General features: G+C 40.9%; 2 protein-coding genes across 5 annotated transcripts in view; one reads left to right on the forward strand and one right to left on the reverse strand.

Annotated features, from left to right (window-relative positions):
• CWC27 (CWC27 spliceosome associated cyclophilin) overlaps nt 1-5,625 on the reverse strand; it is a 130,289-nt gene extending 124,664 nt beyond the window's left edge. Inside the window, exons 1-3 of one of the 2 annotated variants that reach the window (XM_075446966.1) lie at nt 5,446-5,615; nt 4,600-4,696; nt 842-954 (exon numbers count right to left, since the gene is read on the reverse strand). In XM_075446966.1, the coding sequence (XP_075303081.1) occupies nt 842-954; nt 4,600-4,696; nt 5,446-5,487 (252 nt within the window). In that variant the 5' untranslated portion in view covers nt 5,488-5,615. Of the gene's footprint in view, nt 1-841; nt 955-4,599; nt 4,697-5,445 lie in introns of both variants that reach the window. The other variant, XM_075446965.1, reaches the window with a different exon arrangement.
• Nucleotides 5,626-5,797: 172 nt separating this feature from the next.
• On the forward strand, nt 5,798-18,066 carry SREK1IP1 (SREK1 interacting protein 1). 3 transcript variants are annotated; one of them, XM_075446969.1, is made up of 6 exons: nt 5,821-5,901; nt 7,773-7,826; nt 9,355-9,402; nt 10,979-11,119; nt 13,225-13,303; nt 14,790-18,066. In XM_075446969.1, the coding sequence occupies exons 1-6, from the start codon at nt 5,889-5,891 to the stop codon at nt 14,977-14,979; spliced, it is 525 nt and encodes a 174-aa protein (XP_075303084.1). In that variant the 5' UTR covers nt 5,821-5,888; the 3' UTR covers nt 14,980-18,066. The 3 variants fall into 3 exon arrangements, with proteins under 3 accessions (XP_075303086.1, XP_075303084.1, XP_075303085.1); XM_075446970.1 differs by lacking the exon at nt 5,821-5,901 and adding an exon at nt 6,566-6,857; XM_075446971.1 differs by lacking the exon at nt 7,773-7,826 and having other exon boundaries at nt 5,798-5,901.
• Nucleotides 18,067-19,496: the final 1,430 nt, after the last annotated feature.

Genomic DNA, 19,496 nt, shown 5'->3' on the forward strand with positions numbered 1-19,496 from the left:
GAAAAGTCCTAATTTATATAAAACAACTGGAAGCTCAATAGCAGGTTGTAATAGTACTGTATTGGAAGAACATTTTCTGGACCATAAGACAACAGAATAGGTCTGTTTTCAAAGCAAGGTGAAAGCGAGGAGTAATATATTGAAATCATGGTAGCATCACAGTTCTAAACACTGTAATATTGCGATACCACTAATGTTAAGCAGCGACACTACTACAATAGTGGTAATACTCGTTTTGTTCTCTGCTCAGGTAGCAATCCGTTCTGCAAACTTCACATTTGCGCTACATGTTTGAGCCTATTCTAGCAGCAGATATGGGAGGCCCATAGGCTGGCTATGCAGCTTCAGTCACAAGTTAAAGGTGCCTGCCCCATCTGAAATAAAACATTCAGGTAGAAGAGAACACAGCTGCTGTGCATGTGTATGTTCGCTTAGGATCTGAGCCTCCTAGTTAAGATACGAGCCATGCTGGTATCAATAATGCCAATGAACACATACACAACACTGAGACCTTTGCTAAAGGAGATACCATGTGCATAAACAACATACCTTTCTACATCTGAGTCTGTCACATGTCAACACCTACTCTTCCCCCTCCCTATTTTTCCTTGTGAAGTTCATGCCAGTAAGGCCATACATTTATGATAATATTAGAACACTTAGATTTAAGAACTCTCAATTTAAAAAGACATATTCAAAAATATAGAAGCAACGTGTGAAAGCAATTACTGTACATGCTTAATGTTGAATTTATCATATGTTTGTTTTCTCACAACCTAACATGGTCAGAAGAACAACTGATAGAACATAACCAAAAATTAATGCAAATACAGATACATACCTTGAAGGGAGCTCCATAGATTGAATCTCCACCTGATCCAGTACCAGTGGGATCACCTCCCTGCACTATAAAGCCAGGCACTACTCTGTGAAATATTGTGTTATTGTAATACTCTAAAAAAAAAAAAAAGAAAAAGAAAAAAAAAGAAAAAGACAACAATATTCAATACACGTACATTGTCTCAAAATCAAACTTTCATATAGATTATGCAGAAATCTATAAAATCTAGCAAAGGAGGCAGGAGACCTGCATGGTTAAACAAGGAGCTTCTAGCGGAGATCAGGCAGAAGAGAAAGGTCCATGGAATGTCGAAAGAGGGGCAGGCCACTTGGGAAGAGTACAGAAACGTGCTGAGAGCATGCAGGGATGCCACGAGGAAGGCCAAGGCCCACCTGGAATTGAAGCTGGCAAGGGATGTCAAAAACAACAAGAAGGGCGTCTTCAACTACATCAGCAGCAAAAGGAAGGCTAGGGACAATGTGGGGCTGCTGCTGAATGAGGCGGGTCTCCTGGTGACGGAGGATGCAGAGAAGGCAGAGCTACTGAATGCCTTCTTGGCTTCAGTCTTCAGTGCTAAGACTGGCCCTCAGGAATCCCAGGCCCCAGAGGCAAGAGAAGAAGCCTACAAAGAGGACGACTTTCCCTTGGTCGAGGAGGACTGTGTGAGGGATCGCTTAAGCGATCTGGATGTCCACAAATCCATGGGCCCTGATGGAATGCACCCACGAGTGCTGAGGGTGCTGGCGGATGTCATTGCTGAGCCACTCTCCATCATCTTTGAGAGGTCCTGGAGGACAGGAGAGGTGCCCGAGGACTGGAGAAAGGCCAATGTCACTCCAATCTTCAAAAAGGGCAAGAAGGAGGACCCAGGAAACTACAGGCCGGTCAGCCTCACCTCCATCCCGGGAAAGGTGATGGAGCAGCTTATCCTGGAGGTCATCATCAAGCAAGTGGAAGAAAAGGTTATCAGGAGTAGTCAGCATGGATTCACCAAGGGAAAATCATGCCTGACCAATCTGATAGCTTTCTACGATGACATGACTGGCTGGGTAGACGAAGGGAGAGCCGTGGATGTTGTCTACCTTGACTTCAGCAAGGCTTTCGACACAGTCTCCCATGATATCCTCCTAGGGAAGCTGAGGAAGTGTGGGCTGGATGAGTGGTCGGTGAAGTGGATAGAGAACTGGCTGAATGGCAGAACTCAGAGGGTTGTCGTCAGCGGCGCTGAGTCTAGTTGGAGGCTGGTGACAAGTGGTGTCCCCCAGGGGTCAGTACTGGGCCCAGCCTTGTTTAACTTCTTCATCAACGACCTGGATGAAGAGTTAGAATGCACCCTCAGCAACTTTGCTGATGACACCAAACTGGGAGGTGTGGTAGATACACCAGAAGGCTGTGCTGCCATTCAGCATGACCTGGATAGGCTGGAAAGCTGGGCAGAGAGGAACCTGATGAGGTTCAACAAAGCCAAATGCAGGGTCCTGCACCTGGGGAGGAACAACCTCATGCACCAGTACAGGCTTGGGGAGGACCTGCTAGAGAGCAGCTCTGCGGAGAGGGACCTGGGTGTCCTGGTGGACGACAGGTTAACCATGAGCCAGCAGTGTGCCCCTGCTGCGAAGAAAGCCAATGGGATCCTGGGGTGCATCAAGAAGAGTGTGGCCAGCAGGTCGAGGGAGGTTCTCCTTCCCCTCTACACTGCCCTAGTGAGGCCTCATCTGGAGTACTGTGTCCAGTTCTGGGCTCCCCAGCTCAAGAAAGATGAAGAGCTACTGGAGAGAGTCCAGCGGAGGGCTGCGAGGATGATGAGGGGACTGGAACATCTCCCCTACGAGGAGAGGTTGAGGGAACTGGGCTTGTTCAGCCTGAAGAAGAGAAGGCTGCGAGGGGACCTAATAAATGCTTACAAATATCTGAGGGGTGGGTGTCAGGAGGACGGGGCCAAGCTCTTTTCAGTGGTGCCCAGTGACAGGACAAGGGGCAATGGGCACAAATTGAGGCATAGGAAGTTCCGTCTGAACATGAGGAAGAACTTCTTCCCTCTGAGGGTGACGGAGCACTGGAACAGGCTGCCCAGGGAGGTTGTGGAGTCTCCTTCTCTGGAGATATTCAAGACCGGCCTGGACAAGGTCCTGTGCAGCCTGCTGTAGGTGACCCTGCTTCGGCAGGGGGGTTGGACTAGATGACCCACAGAGGTCCCTTCCAACCCCTACTATTCTGTGATTCTGTGATTCTGTGAAATGTCCAGAGACTGAAGTTCCAGAAAGCAAGTACTGTAACTGGATTCTGCTATTTCCACTGGGTTCCCTTCTCTTCCACTGCCTTGCTCAGTGTTATGGCATCTCAGCTACAAAGTATTGCTGATGACATTTATGAAAAGAAAGTGGTGTCATATGCTTCTGTTGCAAACGACATTGCACATCACCAACAAGATGATATTGATGAACTATTTTCTTCTCAGCTTTCAAGTTTTGTCACTGGAATTATACTAACAACATACACCAATTTAAAAGGAGAGCTAAAACTACTACGCTTTGTCCCAGCGAACCTGTCACACACCTCATTAGCCACATCCATACACCAAATGATTAGCATTTTCGCTCACCAGCATGGAACAGAGATGTCACCCTTTTCACCACCTACGCTGTACCCAACCTGATCATTTTCAGATATTGAAATATGTGGTACATTTTGCTCCCTACATCATCTTCTTTTACCTATCTATCAGATAAGGGTTATGAGATCATAAGGAAACAACAGGAACGAAAACTTAACTTTACTTGACATACATTTCTCGTTGATTTTTAATAAATAAATCTGCTGCACGCTGCAAACAAAGCCGGGCCTGCATATGTTGCAGCATAGCTAGATATATTCATGGGTAGTTATATGCTAGGACACTCACAACAGAAATACTCAAATTTATAATACAAAGCATAGGAACCTACACAGCAGTCACACAAATTCAGAAAGGAAATAAACCCCAGTTCTTTAACACTGGGGATAACTGAACTCTTAGGACTTACCAATGGCTAAGAAATTGATCTAACATTGCAAAAAATCTCTACATCTCCACATTAGGTGTAAGAACACGGAACAGGCTGGACCTGTGCTGGACGTACAAAGCCTAGACTGTTATTTCTCCTTAACAGAGGTGGGCTAAAAGAGCTCTTCACCACTCTATAAATGCATAAACAGGATAACAGCAGCTGGAAAACACGTAAGGCACCAGGTCTTTCACAAATTCTTGTTAGGGTTTTCCCGACAGGGAGCTTCTCACTCTGGTACCCACTACTTCAGTGAAGACCATTACAGAGCTTCCATCAACAAAGAATTACAGCAAATGAAACATTAGAAGCACTCATGAAAAAAATGAAAAGGCAGTGAAGATGGTGATACAGAAATGAGAATTTTGGCAGATGTCCAATATTGCATCACTGCCACTTCATACACACATTAAAGAAGTAGTTATACTGTGCAGAGACTTGCTGAAAATAAGCCTTCCCAAGCCCCTGACATAAAACTTTCCAGTGATACTTTGTCATCTGTTACACTTGAGAAAACCATCTGATTTTTTTTTTCCCCACCAGGTTCCTTAATAACCTTGAAAAACTTTGTCTGCCTGTTAACTTTTTCTAAATACAAACAAAATCATCAACATATTAAAGTTAAAACATAGTTATGACCTCCATTTCACAAAAAAAGGCACAAAGATTGCATATGAAATAACGTCAACAACTCCTACCCCATTCAGTCATTACCTTCCATACAAAGCTGGATGAAATTTCGACATGCTTTTGGTGTTTCTTTTGACCATAATTCTATATCTATATCTCCTGCTGTTGTTCTCAGCAAAACCTATAAAAATAGAGACAGATACACCATTAATTTTACTGTAGCTCAGTCACTGATCAAAGAACATCACCACTGAGTTAAAAAAATACTTCCAAATTCATTATACCAGCAACAATAGTAGACATTCAAATGTGCCAGGTATATACTGTTAGTTCTAGATAGTACTGCCAGAAATACAGTTCTGAACCTGTATGTATAAATAAGGCTTCAAGGCCAATGACCTGGTACCTGACAAATGATAGAGACTTAAGATATCCTTTGTCACTTACATAATGAAACAACATTACGCCATAAATCTCCACAAGCATATATCTCTCTTATAAGTAATACTATTAAATGCATTGAGAGTTCATAACAAAATTAAGAACCTGAGATAGAGTCAAGTACAGACGAAACGAAACGCAACGCTTGACGGGCTGCTCTGCGTTACGCACCCACACAGCACACGTCGTGCTTTGCCTCAGGCGGCGTCTTTCAGGGCCACCTCACCTCAAACCAACTTTAACCAAACCAGCACCAACACACGGAACCCCTCCCCCACCCCCCAGTACACGCGCGCATCCTCCCCACCCGTCCGCCCCACCCCCGCGACCCGCCATTTCCTCACACGCACCCCCCCACCCAAAAGCAGCCGCACGGCACCACCACCCCCCCCCCCGCACACCCCCACGCCCCCCCTCTGCAGCAGCTCCCCGCCCGCAGCTCCCTCCACCCGACAGCCGTGCCTGCCCCTCGCCCACCGCGAGCCTCACCTTGCCGTTGGTGGGGGGCTCCTGGATGTAGATGTTGCTCATGGTGGGGAAGCGAGCGTCCCGGAAGGTGACCGACCGCCCGCGCTCGACGAAAGGCTGCGCTTCTCCTCCAACGCTTCCTACAACCCCGAACCTCCCGCCATCTTGGGCGCCTCCATGAAGCCCAGGGAGGTGGCGAGGAGGTTACCCAAGCCAGGAGGAAGAACGAAGGGAGGAGTCCCCAGCCGAGTCTCTACGGGAATCACTGTGGAAGAAATTCCTTTCGGAAAGATCTGAAAGCTTCTTCAGACTCCTGCAGTCCCTTCCCGTGGCTCCCGCCCCGTACCGAGGTCCCCCGTCCACCCTGTGAGTGGCACGGTCCGACAGTTCGCCGGCCAAAGCCTTCCGGCGGGGAGAGCTGCCGCTGCAGGCTTGGGCTGGGGAGGACGGCGGCGGGAGGAGCCATGGCGCTGCCAGGTAAGGGGCTCCCAGCCGGGTCTGCAGGGGAAGAAGGGGCGATAGCCGGCTGGCCCCGGGGCCGGCACGCTGGGAAGGGGAAAATACGCTGCGGGTTGATGGAAAATGCTGCGGGGAGGGCGCCCGACCGCCCGCCGCCGCGGGAAGTGTGGGGCCGGGAGGGCGGCGGGTCTGCCCGGGGCTGCAGAAATTTTTTAGGCCAGCTGGCGCTGGGGCAGCGGGAGGGGGGGAGGGGGGAGGGATGGCCGGCCGGCCGGCCGGGGTGGGGTGCGGTGGGGTGAGGTAAGACCGGCCGTTGGTGCTCGCAGCCGCTTCCTTGGAGGCCTGCGGGGCCTCTCCCCAGCGCTTCGGGCGAGCGGTGACCGGAGGCTGCGTTCCTGTCCCGTGTGGGGGTGAGCCACCTCCTTCACAGCTGGGTCCTAGGGGTGGCGGCTGTCAGACTCGGCTTTCAGCCCGGATTCGGGTTGTCCCGCTGGGTGTCAGTTCGCGCGCAGCCGCTGAGGGAGGCGGCGAGGTCGGGCGGGCGGCAGCGCCTGGGCGGTCCGCAGGTGCCCCCGCTCAGCGCCGGGCGGCAGACACTCGCTGCGAACCGCCGCCCTCCCAACAGGGGAAGGGGAGGAAAGGGGGGAGAGGCTTACACACCGAACGTGAAAACAGCCTTACTATTAATAATAAGAGAAATAGTGCAAAACGCAAAACACACAACGCCGACACGAGTTTCCCGGCGCTGGGCGCCGGGCCCTGGCAGCTGCGGGAAGGCACCGGGAAATCCCGGACCGGATACGCTGGTAGGCGGGAACGGAACTAGGGAGCGCACGGATAGGGATCTGGATCAGGATCGCAGGCAGGACAGCGAGCAGGGTCCTCTGCAGAAGCCGGCCATGGACGAAGAGAGCGAGACCCTCGTGATCCCCCAGCTTTAAACTGTGACGTGCACGGCGCGGAATACCGTGTTGGTCAGTATCGGGTCTACTGTTCTGTCTGTCCCTCCCTGCAAGTGCGACCCTTTACAGCTCCTCACTTGTGGGACTTAAGAGTTCTGTTGGTGACCTTGGCTGCTATAGTAATAATTATAAACAGGGGCCTTTCCTGCCTTCCATTCCTACATTAGCTCAGTAAAACTATGAACATTAGATATTACCAGCTTTGGAGCGGACACTGTCTGTAAAATACACAGCCAGCTTCAGAAAATTGCAGTGACTTAGAAGAACTTATCTGTAAGGAAGATTCACTAAAAGAGAATCGATTCTGTTTTAACCAAAACCTGGACAACAAGGTATTTAGATCTACGTTAGTCAAACATGTAGCTGTTGCTTCATAACTGTTTCTGGATCCTAAGACATGAGAAGTGTTTGTCTGGAGAACAACTAAGCAAGTGTGAGCTTTGATATGTTTCTTCTCTTAAGAGAAGACCACAATAAGCTTGCTCGTATTCTAGAAGGTATTCTTGAGGAAGACATCTCATGTTTGCGTTTCCGAAGCTTTTTTTGCAACCTTGTGCTGCATTGAATGAATGGGGTCCTTAGTGGTGGTTTCTGCTGTGTCAGTTGTTAATTTTCTTGAGGATTAACACCTGGGAAGAAGGGAGTGAGAAAAGGAAACTCCTAGTAATTTGCTTTTAATTATCTAAACCTTCATCTAGTCTAAAACCATGCTTCTAGCATGATTATTTGAAGTAAAAAATAGTAATAGAATTTCAGTCTCGGGAATTTGGTGGGAGTATTTGGCGACAATATTCTTGTCATCTTCTGGGTGTGTCTATTGGAAATCCCGAAAAATGGCACCTGCACATATTACGGGAAATCTTGTAGTGTCTGCATGACTTTACTGACCTCTCTTGCACAGAATACCAAATCTTTCTTTACCTACAGGTCAGTTACACATTAGGATGGAAGTTTACTGCATTTTCAGAAAGCTGAGACAAAGTAGGTAGCTTGGGTGATCTTTCTTTCTAGTCCCAAGGTGTAGTGAATAAGCAGATGCTGGTCTGAGTGTTTCTTTGACATGTCATTGCAAGATAAACTGTTGTTCCTTGCTTCTTGATGCTTTCTTCCACATTCCCTACCTCCTTACCTCTCATCGGTTTCCATCAGAAGATAGTCAAAAGGTACACCTAAACACTGCTGAGTTTACAGACCTCGAAGGGGATAATACTAAGCTTTTGGGATCCGCAGAAAACCATATGTCAGGATGGGATGTTTGTTTCTTGCTTAGCTTTCCAGTACTCTTCATGGCACAGACCAATGAGTTGTCAGTTTCCAAGTTAGTTTTTCAACCTGGGGTTTGAAGGTTTCTCTGTTATTTAGAGCAGATTTTTCTAAAGGCAGTGCTTGTCTCACTAAATCAAAGTTTAAATTCATGGAGCTGATGTACCCACTTTCTGGTTTCCTAATTTGTGTCATGGATTTCTTGTTGTGTTTGCTTAATTATTTATTTAAATAAATGACCTAGTTATTCAGAAAACAGTACGTAACTGTTTAAGTTGCTGGGGTTTTCATAGTCTATTCAGTTGGAAGATAGAAGGGCACACTCCGATTTTGGAAATTCAGTTGTGACTTTCATTATTAATAGGCTCAGATGATTAAAAAGAAGACTGATCTGTTTGGGGAGGAGGCAGGTCTCTGGGGTTTGTCTTCTGCTGGATCATGTCCTACTGTGTCTATTTAACTTAACTGTGGGCTTGGTTGGGGAAAATCACACACTTTCTACACCTAAAATTTGCGCTATTCTGGTCCTCCTTCCTGCATAGCATCTACAGACTTTTCTGTTACTCTCTTCACTTTATTGCACGTTTGCTTTCTTGCACCCATTAATTCTTTGTGGTTTTGTATTTGGTGCCATGTTGCCTGGATTCAGAATCATTTAACAATTTTTTTTTTTAATTGCTTCTGTCTGTTTTTTATCACTTTTTGAGAGTGATTGCTTAGCTTTTTTCTCTTTTTAATTGCCTTTTTAAGACAGTTCTTGTAATTAAAATATAAATTACTTCAGAGTTTCCAGTGAAGGTCTATAAACATTCACCCACTGTGAGAATTTGTAAGTACACTAGTAGTGCGCAGTTATGGATCACTGGAATGTCAGATAGCCATTACTGTGTTCATACTGTAACTAAATAAATGCATAGGCTGTCAGGTAAGTGGAACAAGTATTAAAATTGTAATGGAGAGGTCATAATAAATCAAATGATGATTTGGCAATAAGTTACGTGAAGCTAGAGGATCCGTAGCCGTTTATATTAGACAGATTTGTCCTGATAGATTACTGCACATAAAAGTGACCTTAGAAATGCATTGTTTTGCTTTTCTTTACTTTTTTTTTTTAATATATCTTAGTGTACTGAATACTTTCAGGAGTGACCATTCCTGACTATGTGTTGACATGGTCAAGCCAGTTTTAAAAGAAACTTGAGAGATCTATTTAGCAACATCTAATTGATGAAATTTTCTCTTTCAGGTGGAAATAAGGATAACATCAGAGCAGGATGCAAGAAATGTGGCTACCGTAAGTCTGTAACAAGCAATATGAAGTTACAGTGTTTTCTTCAATTTATGATGTTGGAGCTGCCTTTTGAGGAGGGGCGAAATAAAAAAGTGTTCTCCCTTGTTGTCCAGACGTTTGTCAGTTTAAGTTACCATAATTCTATTTGTTTATTTCCTATTAATTCTCTGGGTCCTCACACCGATTGCTGCTTTTGAGAACACCTGAGATTCTCAGAAAGAAAAAGTATGCTGTTGTATTCGTATGTACTAAATTTGCAATGCAATAACCTGAGAAACTTTGAATTGAAAGTGTGGTCTTTGATATCTACTGAGATTAGCCTTTGTGCTTCTTCTGAGTCTCACTGCAAATTTAGGCAGGCATTTCAGCTCAAGTGAAGTCCAGTCTGTTTAAAAAAAATAAAAAATTAAAATCTGTATGATCTTCTGCACTGAGAAAACATACTTCTTCATGCATTCTGTATTTCAAGAAACCGTTAATTTTGTTATTTACAAGTTCTGTGGTTAGCATTTAGCTCAAGCTTTGCATTATGCTCTGATCATGTAAGCATGTCTGGGGCTACTCTCTTGATGAATGGAGACAGGTTGGAGTGAAGATTTTAATTTGTTAATCACTAACTCTTATTTTTGGAGCAGTGGAGGGGTGGACACTGTTTTGCAGTGAAATTGTGTTGGACTTTTAACAGAGTGATTTAATTATGGGTTTTTTGAGTGTTGTGTGGGGTGAAAGGGAAGAAGGCTTGCTTCATTCTGTTGCTGTAGACTTTGTCTCCAATAGATTTTGTTGATGAATTGAGAGCATGGATATCAGTATAGATTTAGTGCTTAATTTCTACATGCATCAAGTATCAGAAGCTTTCTGGAACAGAAGGAAACTTGTAGTCAAATCACACGGCCTGTATTCATGTTTCTAAAAGCTCTGTCTTCAAGATGGATTTTGATATGAAGAAGATTAGTTTATTTCAATTGCTACTTAAATTCCTGTGTCTTTAGCTTAGCTTCCCAAACCGTATCTTCAATTTGTTATATTTCTCTTTATTATTCCAGTAGCTGTATTCAGCACAAGGCTTCTAACTCTGGCCATGATTATTGAGATGTAACTTAGAAGACTAACTTAGAAAACTAAAAGTACTGGTCAAGTAGTAGCTTAGTAATATGTACTCATTGTTAAATATTATGTCTCATAAGCAAGTAGAATTCTTCTGTTTCACTAGAGGGAGACAGAAAGAGCAATATAACACACTTGCCATAGTTTTTAAAACACTTCACGCTTTTAGGTAATTTCTTCAGGAAGAATCTGAGACCATTAAAAAAATAGAAAGTAAAGGCTGGACAAAATCTTTAAATTAACAGAAATAAGAGACAGGTCATAAAGCACTATTTAATGGAGTAACACTGCACAACCTGTCAAAAGTCTTTGGGGCTTTTTCAAAATAAGCCTTCCCCATCCTCATTCACAGATTGCAGTGCAGCCTTTTTTTGACTTCTCAAAACTAAATAACACTAGAATGGATGTTCTTTAGTTTTTAATGTTTTTTGGTAAATTGTAATTTTTCTCTCTGAATATTTGTTTTGTTCAGCTGGTCATCTGACATTTGAATGTCGAAACTTCCTCCGAGTAGATCCCCAAAGAGATATTGTTTTAGATGTTAGCAGCACTAGCAGTGAAGACAGTGAGGAAGAAGAACTACAGAGATTGCAAGCCATGCGTGAAAAAAAGAGTAAGGTGTTTTTTCTGTTTTTGTTAAAGAGCAAATTGGATATTGGTCTTCTGAAGTACTGGAACTCTCATTTCATCCTTTTTGATAACTACTAGTAATTCTTTTAGCCTGTGTTTTAAAAGTAGGTCTTTTACTTCATGTGTTCAGACTTCAGAGATTTGATACACCCACATCGTTTTTTTTTGTTGTTATTAGTTCCTGTCATAGGAAATGTACCCATTTGCAACATCTCAAAAAGGGCTCCTAAGTACAAAATATTATAAGACTATTACTAAGAAGCTGCTTAGGAGAAAATTACATGGATGTTCTGAGTTAATCTTTTGATAATGGCATGTAGTTTAAACTTCAAGTTGATGGTAATTCTTAGAACTAATGACAAATATGACAGCTGAATTTCTCTCCAGTTTCTAAGTAGTGTTTTGACTGAAACAGCTAGTGAAATGAGTTTAAATATATTTTGAGAAGTACTGTTCTCTGTTTGGAAGTTCTGAGCATGAACTGTTTGTCAGAGAGAGAATAGATGGGTTATTTAGCAGATACTTTGAGTTCATTTGAATTTGGACTCCACAGAGGCTGTTCCCCTAAGTAAGAAGGGGAGGTTGTTCCACCATAGCATGTTTTAAATGAATAAATGTTCTTTCCCTCTGCCCCTTGAAACATCATGTTTTGTTCTGTTGCTCTCACATTCCAGACTCGACATTCAGTTCCTACTAGAAATGCTATTTAGGAAGGAGAAGGAGTAGATAGAACCCTTTAATTTGCTTCAAAAGAAATGAATAACCTGCTTGTCATGAGTGCTGAACTGGTACTGCAACAATCCTTTCTTGGAAGAAGTCTCTGGAAAAACTTGTTCCCACTTATTATGTACTTGTGAACGTAAGAGGGTTTTTTGGCCCTAAACTGATTGAAAATGGATATCAAGAGGAAAAACAGCTGTTTACTTGATCTTGTAATATCCCTGTTAACTATATATTCTTTGTCAAACTGTGGCTGCTGTGTGTACTGTAAGGAGATACGTATCATTAACTGTCAATAATCTAGGTGAGATTTTGCCATTTTTAAGTCGCCTTGTCTTCTCAAGATTTCTGCACTGTTTGCACTGAGATTTTTGCACCATTTTCTTAAAAAAACACTTAGTGCTTGTTCACATGTTCTTGTTCATGGTTTTTAATTGCTGCAAAAGTAATTTTCTTTTTTGTAACTCATATTGAGTTCTTTCAAATTTTGCTCCAGAACATACAGACCAGTAATTTCTATTTGTAGTAAAAAATGAGTAACTGCACTAGCACGCAGACTGTATGGGAAGTTATTTGTATGATAGAAGTAAGACTAAATGCTCGAAATCAGCTATCTGTTTTAAGGATAAATTGTAAAGCCAGTATTTTCCTGTTAGCTGACACTGTAATGTGTATTTATGTAGTGGATTTGCATTTCGGTGAACTTAGAATTGTTTTTTGAGCTGGTATAGAGATGTCTGCGGTCAGAAATTTCTTCCAGTGTGATAAAATATTGCTTGTAAGTGAAATGTGAAGATACTATAGAATACTATACAGTGTTAGGACAGGAAACAAACATGACCAGATGAGGGGTGACTCTTCCGGCAATTTTTGTAGATTGTATGTTGACAGTTAACTCAAATTTATCTTAGCTATGGCATAGCTATTTCTGAAGTATGAAATGAGGATGTGTGAAGGTAATTCAGGTAAGCCTAAGGGAATATTCTTTTTTTTTTTCTTGTCCATTCTAGTTAAATGACCTGTTCTCAGACTTGGGCAAGTCTTTTAAAATACAGAAAAACGGATATGAAAACCTAAAGCTGATGCAAATATACAGGAAAAGTCACAACTTCCTGCTACGTTTTGCGGGTCTTCCTGCTTTCTTAGTGCTTAGATGAAAGTCATTAGAATCTAAGTTGTATTAGAAGTTCTGCTACCTGCAAAATATTTCGGACATTACTATAGTAGACCAGAATTTGGAGGAAGTAAAAGAAACACTTTTTTTTAACAAGGATTTTGTAGTAACTTTACATTGCTATTGAATCAGCTCTTTGAATGCTGATCTTAATTCAGACAAGTGTTTTGTAAACTGTAACTTTTTATCCATAGATTTAAATGAGGAGGAAGAAAAAAAGAAACAGAAAAGAAAAAGCAAAGAAAAAACAAAATTAAAGAGACCGAGGAAAAGGTAACTCTATCACACATCTATTTTAATTTCAAAACAGAAATTTTGAAATATTTCTGATATTTGGGTTGTTTCACACAGAACATTGATTCTTTTGATGCAATTTTATTTGCAGGTACATCTTTGGTTTGAAAAGCTTCCTGTTTTCCAATGAGAAATTGTGTGTTTGAGTAATGGTAAAGCCACAGGCTTTCTGCTGTGGAGTTAGGACCATGGAAGTCTAGAAAGCTCTAGTAATCCGGAGGTCTGTAGGTCTGAGAAAGCAATGCTCCCTCTGACTATCCAGCACGAGGCAAGATGTGGTAGGAAACGAACAAGGAGTCAGGAGGATTATGGGTTTGGTCCCCAGCTTAGCTCGCATGGAAAAGCCTCCCTGCAGTTCAGAGACCCTAAGACTCCCTGTGTGCACACATGCATGTGTAGACACATGTACGCACTCTGAGTAATGTGTAACTGTCAAAAGGAAAACTTCTGTAGTTTTACTTAGCATGCGTTGAGTTTTAATGTTGCTGTTGTTGTGGGGCCTACAAAAAGGGTTACTCCAGTTTCAAGGGAAAATGTCAGAATACGGAAATTTATTGTGAATCTGATTTTTTGCCTGCTGTCTGATTTTTTTTTTGTTTGTTTTTTAGATGAGACTATAGGCTGCTTAGTCATTATGACTGTTGATGAGACAGTATCCCAGGATCAGCACTGAGAGCTAGGAAGTGTGTAATGTATTTGGAAGCCATAGTAGGATGTTTTTTCCGAAATAAGGAAACAGGATTAGACTGGTTGTGTTGGCCTTCCTCCCCTTGCTTATTTACATAGTAGATCTAACTTACATTTATGAAGGCAGTAGACAAGAGTCAGTCTTCTGGCTGTAGCCTTTACATGCAGATAGTTAATCATGTAAACAACAGCACAAAACTGCCCTCTTGAGTATAATAATTGTGACTTTTATTGTCATCTTAATTCTTGTTTGTATATAATCACTCATCGCTGCTGGTTAGAGACCAATATTACCAGCTGCAAGAGCATCCAAATTTGTCATACCCATTTCTCTTAGATTTTTGCATGAGGGAAGTGCACTAAGATTTGTCTGAAGGCATTACTGTAGCATTGTTATTGATCATGTGATACTTGTAAAAGCTGGAAGCTCTAACTTACTGTCATACTTTCAGTTTTCTGCCGGTCTATACTCTTAGACTTTTTATTACTGACGAGTGAAAACCAGACAACTTGCCTATTCCATTGTGAATTAATCTGTATTATAAACATACCATTTTTCTGGCATAATAGTCTAATTAGAAAAGTCGTTGTTCAGTTGAGCGTGCACACTGAGGTATCATGAGCTTTCCAGTGGGTGTTACTGTACGAATTCTACACGGAATTTGATTTGTGATTTTATATAGAAACTGAAATTTTAAATAAAAGCGTTATTCTTGTGGCATTTTCCTTCTTTAATTACATATCAAACTGTATATATATATATTTTTTTTTTTACTAGGTCTTCATCATCAAGTGTAGCTGAAGAGGATGGACCAAAGTCAAAAAAACAAAAATCGCACAAAAAAGAAAGGGAAAAGGAAAAAAAGAATAAATCAAAGAAAGGAAAACATCATAAAAAGGAGAAAAAGAAGAGACGAAAGGAAAAAAGTTCATCTTCTGATAGTTCAGACAGTTCTAGCAGTGACTGAGGTGCTGGCCTACTTTTGTGTTCACTTCTGCCAAGAAGACGATTTTCCTTTCAAATCAACTCTTATTTACGCTTGGCAATGTTGTTGTTTTAAAATGAGATATATATATTTTAAGAAATCTATTTGAAAATATCAGTGCTTCAAATTATTAAATGGACCATTTGGGTAAAAAGTCTGCTCTGCTATTTTAAGTTTATTAGTACTAAACTAGTTTAACTAGTTCTTCACTCTTAGCTCAGTTGTGATGAGTTGTGTTTGGAAGCCTTTACACTAGGATGTGGTAAACTTCAGTTTGCAAGTCTTTGTGTAGAAAGAGTTGGACTTAAATATGCATGATGTCAGAATGGTTAAATCAAATTTGGAAGTTAAAGTGGTATTTTTTATTATGTTGTCCTTTAAATAAATGTATGTTTTGCATAATATTTTCTAGTTATGTACATTAATCACTAAGTGCAAATATGAAATAGTGTTCGCGTCTGTAGAAAGGAAAGTATCGGGAGTGAGAAGCCAAAAAAGGTTGCTCCTTCAAAATTATCTTCCTAAATTGATCCAGTCATAGACCGTGAAACACAATTACTCTTTCTTTTTGTAGGATTGCTGGGAGCCAGCCAAAAAAAACCAAAAGCAAACAAAAGCTATGAATTTTTTGAAGTCCTTTCTTTCTGTCTAGGTTTTATTATTTTATAATTACAGCCTTTTCATCTTGGACATAGATGTAAAGTGCCACTTCCTGACACTAGATGACTGTCCAGAAAGATTGTTTACAAAGTTCTAAGAATGATGTTAATATGGTATGTGGTGATTAATGCCTACATGAAATCTAATTTTTCATGTCGTATATCATGGTGTCTGGGATGGGCTTGGATAATATAATTGAAGAGAGACTGCACTCCTTAATTAGCTGATACCTCTGCATAATATAGGAACATTTATTTTGTAAGTACTAATTTAACAGATTCTGCCACCGTGTTCACTCTAGTCTCCTTAGTGTTGCTGTGGCTGTTAGAGCCTGGGTTAATTCTCTAAGCCAGTCATTCTGTAGAGAGCATCAGAGGAGTTGTGGGCTACTTAAGCCAGTACTGTTGGCGAAATAAATACTTGATCAAGCCACATCTTAAAACACAACTCTGTGATTTTTTTTTTTCCCCCTAAAATATTCCTTACATAATGAGATTGGAAGGGTTATTGGAGTTAGGGGAATTCACAACTCGTGTGTAATTCTCCCATGATCTTCCCATGATCTTCTGATAATCCCATGATGCCAACTCTAGGGAATGGGGGTTTGTAATTTATTTGCTTCTTGATTTTTGAAAGCTTCATCTGAAGATGAACTGAAGGGAAATTTTACTGACATTTCTATATCAGAATGGTTGAAGAGTTTATTAAACAACCCTTATTAAAGTTAGTATATCTCTATGCATAATTTATCCATCAAACTATATTTAATGACAAATTAGAGAAAGGCTAGAGGGGTAAAGTTCAGAAAAACAATTGAGATATGTTTTAGTAGTGTTCCTTATACTTTTCAAATAGCTATTTTAGATTCTAGTTCTAACAGTTGAAGTTTAAAGACTGCCTATCTAAGTGATGGTGCAATTACCTTCCATGTAGCATTACAGCAGCTGTTTATGGTAGTTACAATGGTATTTTGTACAAGACTGTAGGCCATGAATTTCAGTGTTCAGATTTTGCCACTTGTTACAAGTGTACATAGATTTTTATACTGGAAAAAGGTTTTTCTAATTTGAACAATTTAAATATAATTATTCTCTCATTTCATGCATTCAAGTAACAGAGAATATCACATCAGCTTATTTTTCAGGCCATTTTCCCATTTTATTTACAAAGTGTACATTAAAGTCAATAGATTTTAGCACAGAGATGCTCAGGATTTCAGGTGTATTAACTGATATATCTAGGAGATGCTGCACTTAACAGATTTCCACAAAGTTAATATTTGCTGATCCTTAAAAGTGATATTAGAATATTGTTGTTTTTCTTATTTAATTTAGCCATATTTTTAGTGAGTCTGATGTGTTGTAGCAAATGTTATTGTTTCACTTGAGTCTCAGCATGAACCAAAATGCCTACTCTGGTTCCAGAAGAAGTGACATTCAGCAGATTTAGGTATCAAAACAAGACTTGAAATATTAAAACTTGACTATTTCTTCACTCCTATGGTTAGCTTCAGTTTTCATGAATCACACTTTCAAGGGCAATGCCTGATGTAACTGCTGCTGTTGTACTGGCCCAAGATACTGATTGTATGCCTGCTACTCAGCAAGCACCGAAGATCTTACAATATGAAGGTGATACCAGTACAAACAAGAACTGTTGTTCCCCGGCGACTTATCTCAGTTACAGGATGAAATGCCTATTTTCAGAAAGAATTAAAAAAGAACGCAGAAGTGTCGCATATGGGGTGGGATGAAGAAAAGAAATGAAGGCAAGGGCGTGCCAAATTCATAGAGTAATGAAGAGTCAACAGCCTCTGTACACCTTACAGTAAGCTCTGGGAAGCAAATCAATGTCTGTCAGTAGGCACCAGGAAACAGAGAACTGATGTTTCCTGCGTCTTTCCCAAATAGCAGAAGAAAATTGTGTGCGTCTGCAATCCAGCTACTAGCTGGGGAATGGACTGTACTATAAGATGCACCAAATGCTAGAATCACTAAATCAAAGCTGAGTGAAGTAATTGTTTTACAAATAGCTAAAGGAAATGTACATTCACAGCACAAAAATTACAGCTTCACCATTCTCTGCAGCATGTGAGACACCATGGAAAACCCTTTAGTCTCTCATGGTGTAGAGCATGTAATGGAAAGTTATTTTTAGCACAATCAGATAAGTTTGTATATGTTTTGACTGAATTTGAATACATAGATTGTCAGGGAGGGTGAACAGTAATAGTTTTCTCTTTGGAGTTTGCTGAAGTTACACTTCTATGCTTAGTAGTATTCATGATATTCAGACGCATATTCAGAGGCGTTTCATCAATATGAAGATACTTGTTATCTTCATGATCTCTTGAACTTCTGAAGTATTTTAGTTGCTACTAACATCAGTTTGTAACCTGAGAAGAGTGAAGTGGAGCTAAATTTAAAAGAAAAATAAATTTGGAGTGATACAGTATTATTACACAACTCTACCACAAAAGGGTTTTGTCTTTTTTCTTTCGACAATAAATCATAGTGAGGAATGGTAATATAGCTAAGATTTGCAACACGGCAATTATAGCTAGAAAAAGTTGCAGTGTCTGACTATGAACTTGGAACAGACTGAGTAACCTTTCAGGTTTGATGTTTAAGGAGATCAAAGCTGCTGAGGTAATCAATGTGTATTGAACTCTGTATTTACTCAGTGCTTTTATAGTTGACAACAGCAAAGCAAGACATCACTGCAGGTCATCTGAGCTGGTGCTTGTCTGTTTTGTACAATAATTAGTTCCAGACACTTCTGAGCTGCATTTTCAGCAGTTCATCTTTTGCAGTTCCCCGCATATTCTCTCCCCAGTCAAAAAGTGAGCAATGTGTATCTATGCAGAACAGAATGTCAAGTATCACAAACCTTTTAGCTCAACTGATTATTCAGTAGTGCCCTGCAGTCTCCACAGTAGAGACAGCAGTGAAGCTGTTAGAAAGTGTTTCTGACATCACCACATCTTGGGGACTCACTTATCCTAACTTGTCAAAATTGCTGTACGTCAGAGACTCCTTGTTTAGGCAAAACACACGCTGAGTGCCTCTTGCCACGATTCCTCTGCCTCAAAGCAGTAGTACCCAAGAAGAGCATTAATGGAGATTCTAAGCTGCAAATCACAATAAATAAGAACAGGATTGGATAGAAAACATGCCAAAAAAGCTTCGATAATAAAAATGCCAGAACACCGAATCTATTCACAAGAAGTTGTAGTATAATAATCATGAAGATAAATGTAGGAGATAAAGAAGAATATGAAATGAGATGGTGGTAGCAGAAAATAAACAATTGCAGAAGAGGTACAAGAATGAAGAAACAAGACAGATTAGAGAAAGGCAAGTACAAGGATGGAAAAGATACAAGCAGTCTAAACCAATGATTATCCAGTACAGGAAAATCCTTTCCTGCCAAGAGTATGATATATTTTTACGTTAAAAACTTGATAAACTATTTGAAAAAGAAGGCAAGAGGGAAATGTTTGTCTAGAAATGCAAATATTCTCTGAAGATGTTGTCGTTCCAAGTAACAGCAATAAGGGAGAAAACTCTGTAATAGAAACAGGCTATTTAGTAGAGTTCATTTAAATTCTAGTGTAGTATTCAAAGTGTGACTAACTACTGTTTACAGTTTTCTGTATAAGCTAAATATTTGTCCTACTGAGAAAATGTACGGTGAACGAGAATGATTAATCCGTATTTATCTGTATTGCATATAAATATTCCTGAGACTTTAACTTAGTGTAGTAGTTTATCCTGGCAGAATTTTGACTGTCAGAGAATATCAGCAAAGAATTAAAATGAGCTGTAAGAAACACACTG

The sequence above is a fragment of the Opisthocomus hoazin genome, chromosome Z (genome assembly GCF_030867145.1).
Source record: "Opisthocomus hoazin isolate bOpiHoa1 chromosome Z, bOpiHoa1.hap1, whole genome shotgun sequence".
Classification (NCBI taxonomy): Eukaryota; Metazoa; Chordata; class Aves; order Opisthocomiformes; family Opisthocomidae; genus Opisthocomus; species Opisthocomus hoazin.

Coding starts and splice junctions, on each gene's coding strand:
- SREK1IP1 (XM_075446969.1), top strand. Junction 9,403..10,978: donor ATGCAAGAAATGTGGCTACC/GTAAGTCTGTAA, acceptor TGTTTTGTTCAG/CTGGTCATCTGACATTTGAA. Junction 13,304..14,789: donor TTAAAGAGACCGAGGAAAAG/GTAACTCTATCA, acceptor TTTTTTTACTAG/GTCTTCATCATCAAGTGTAG.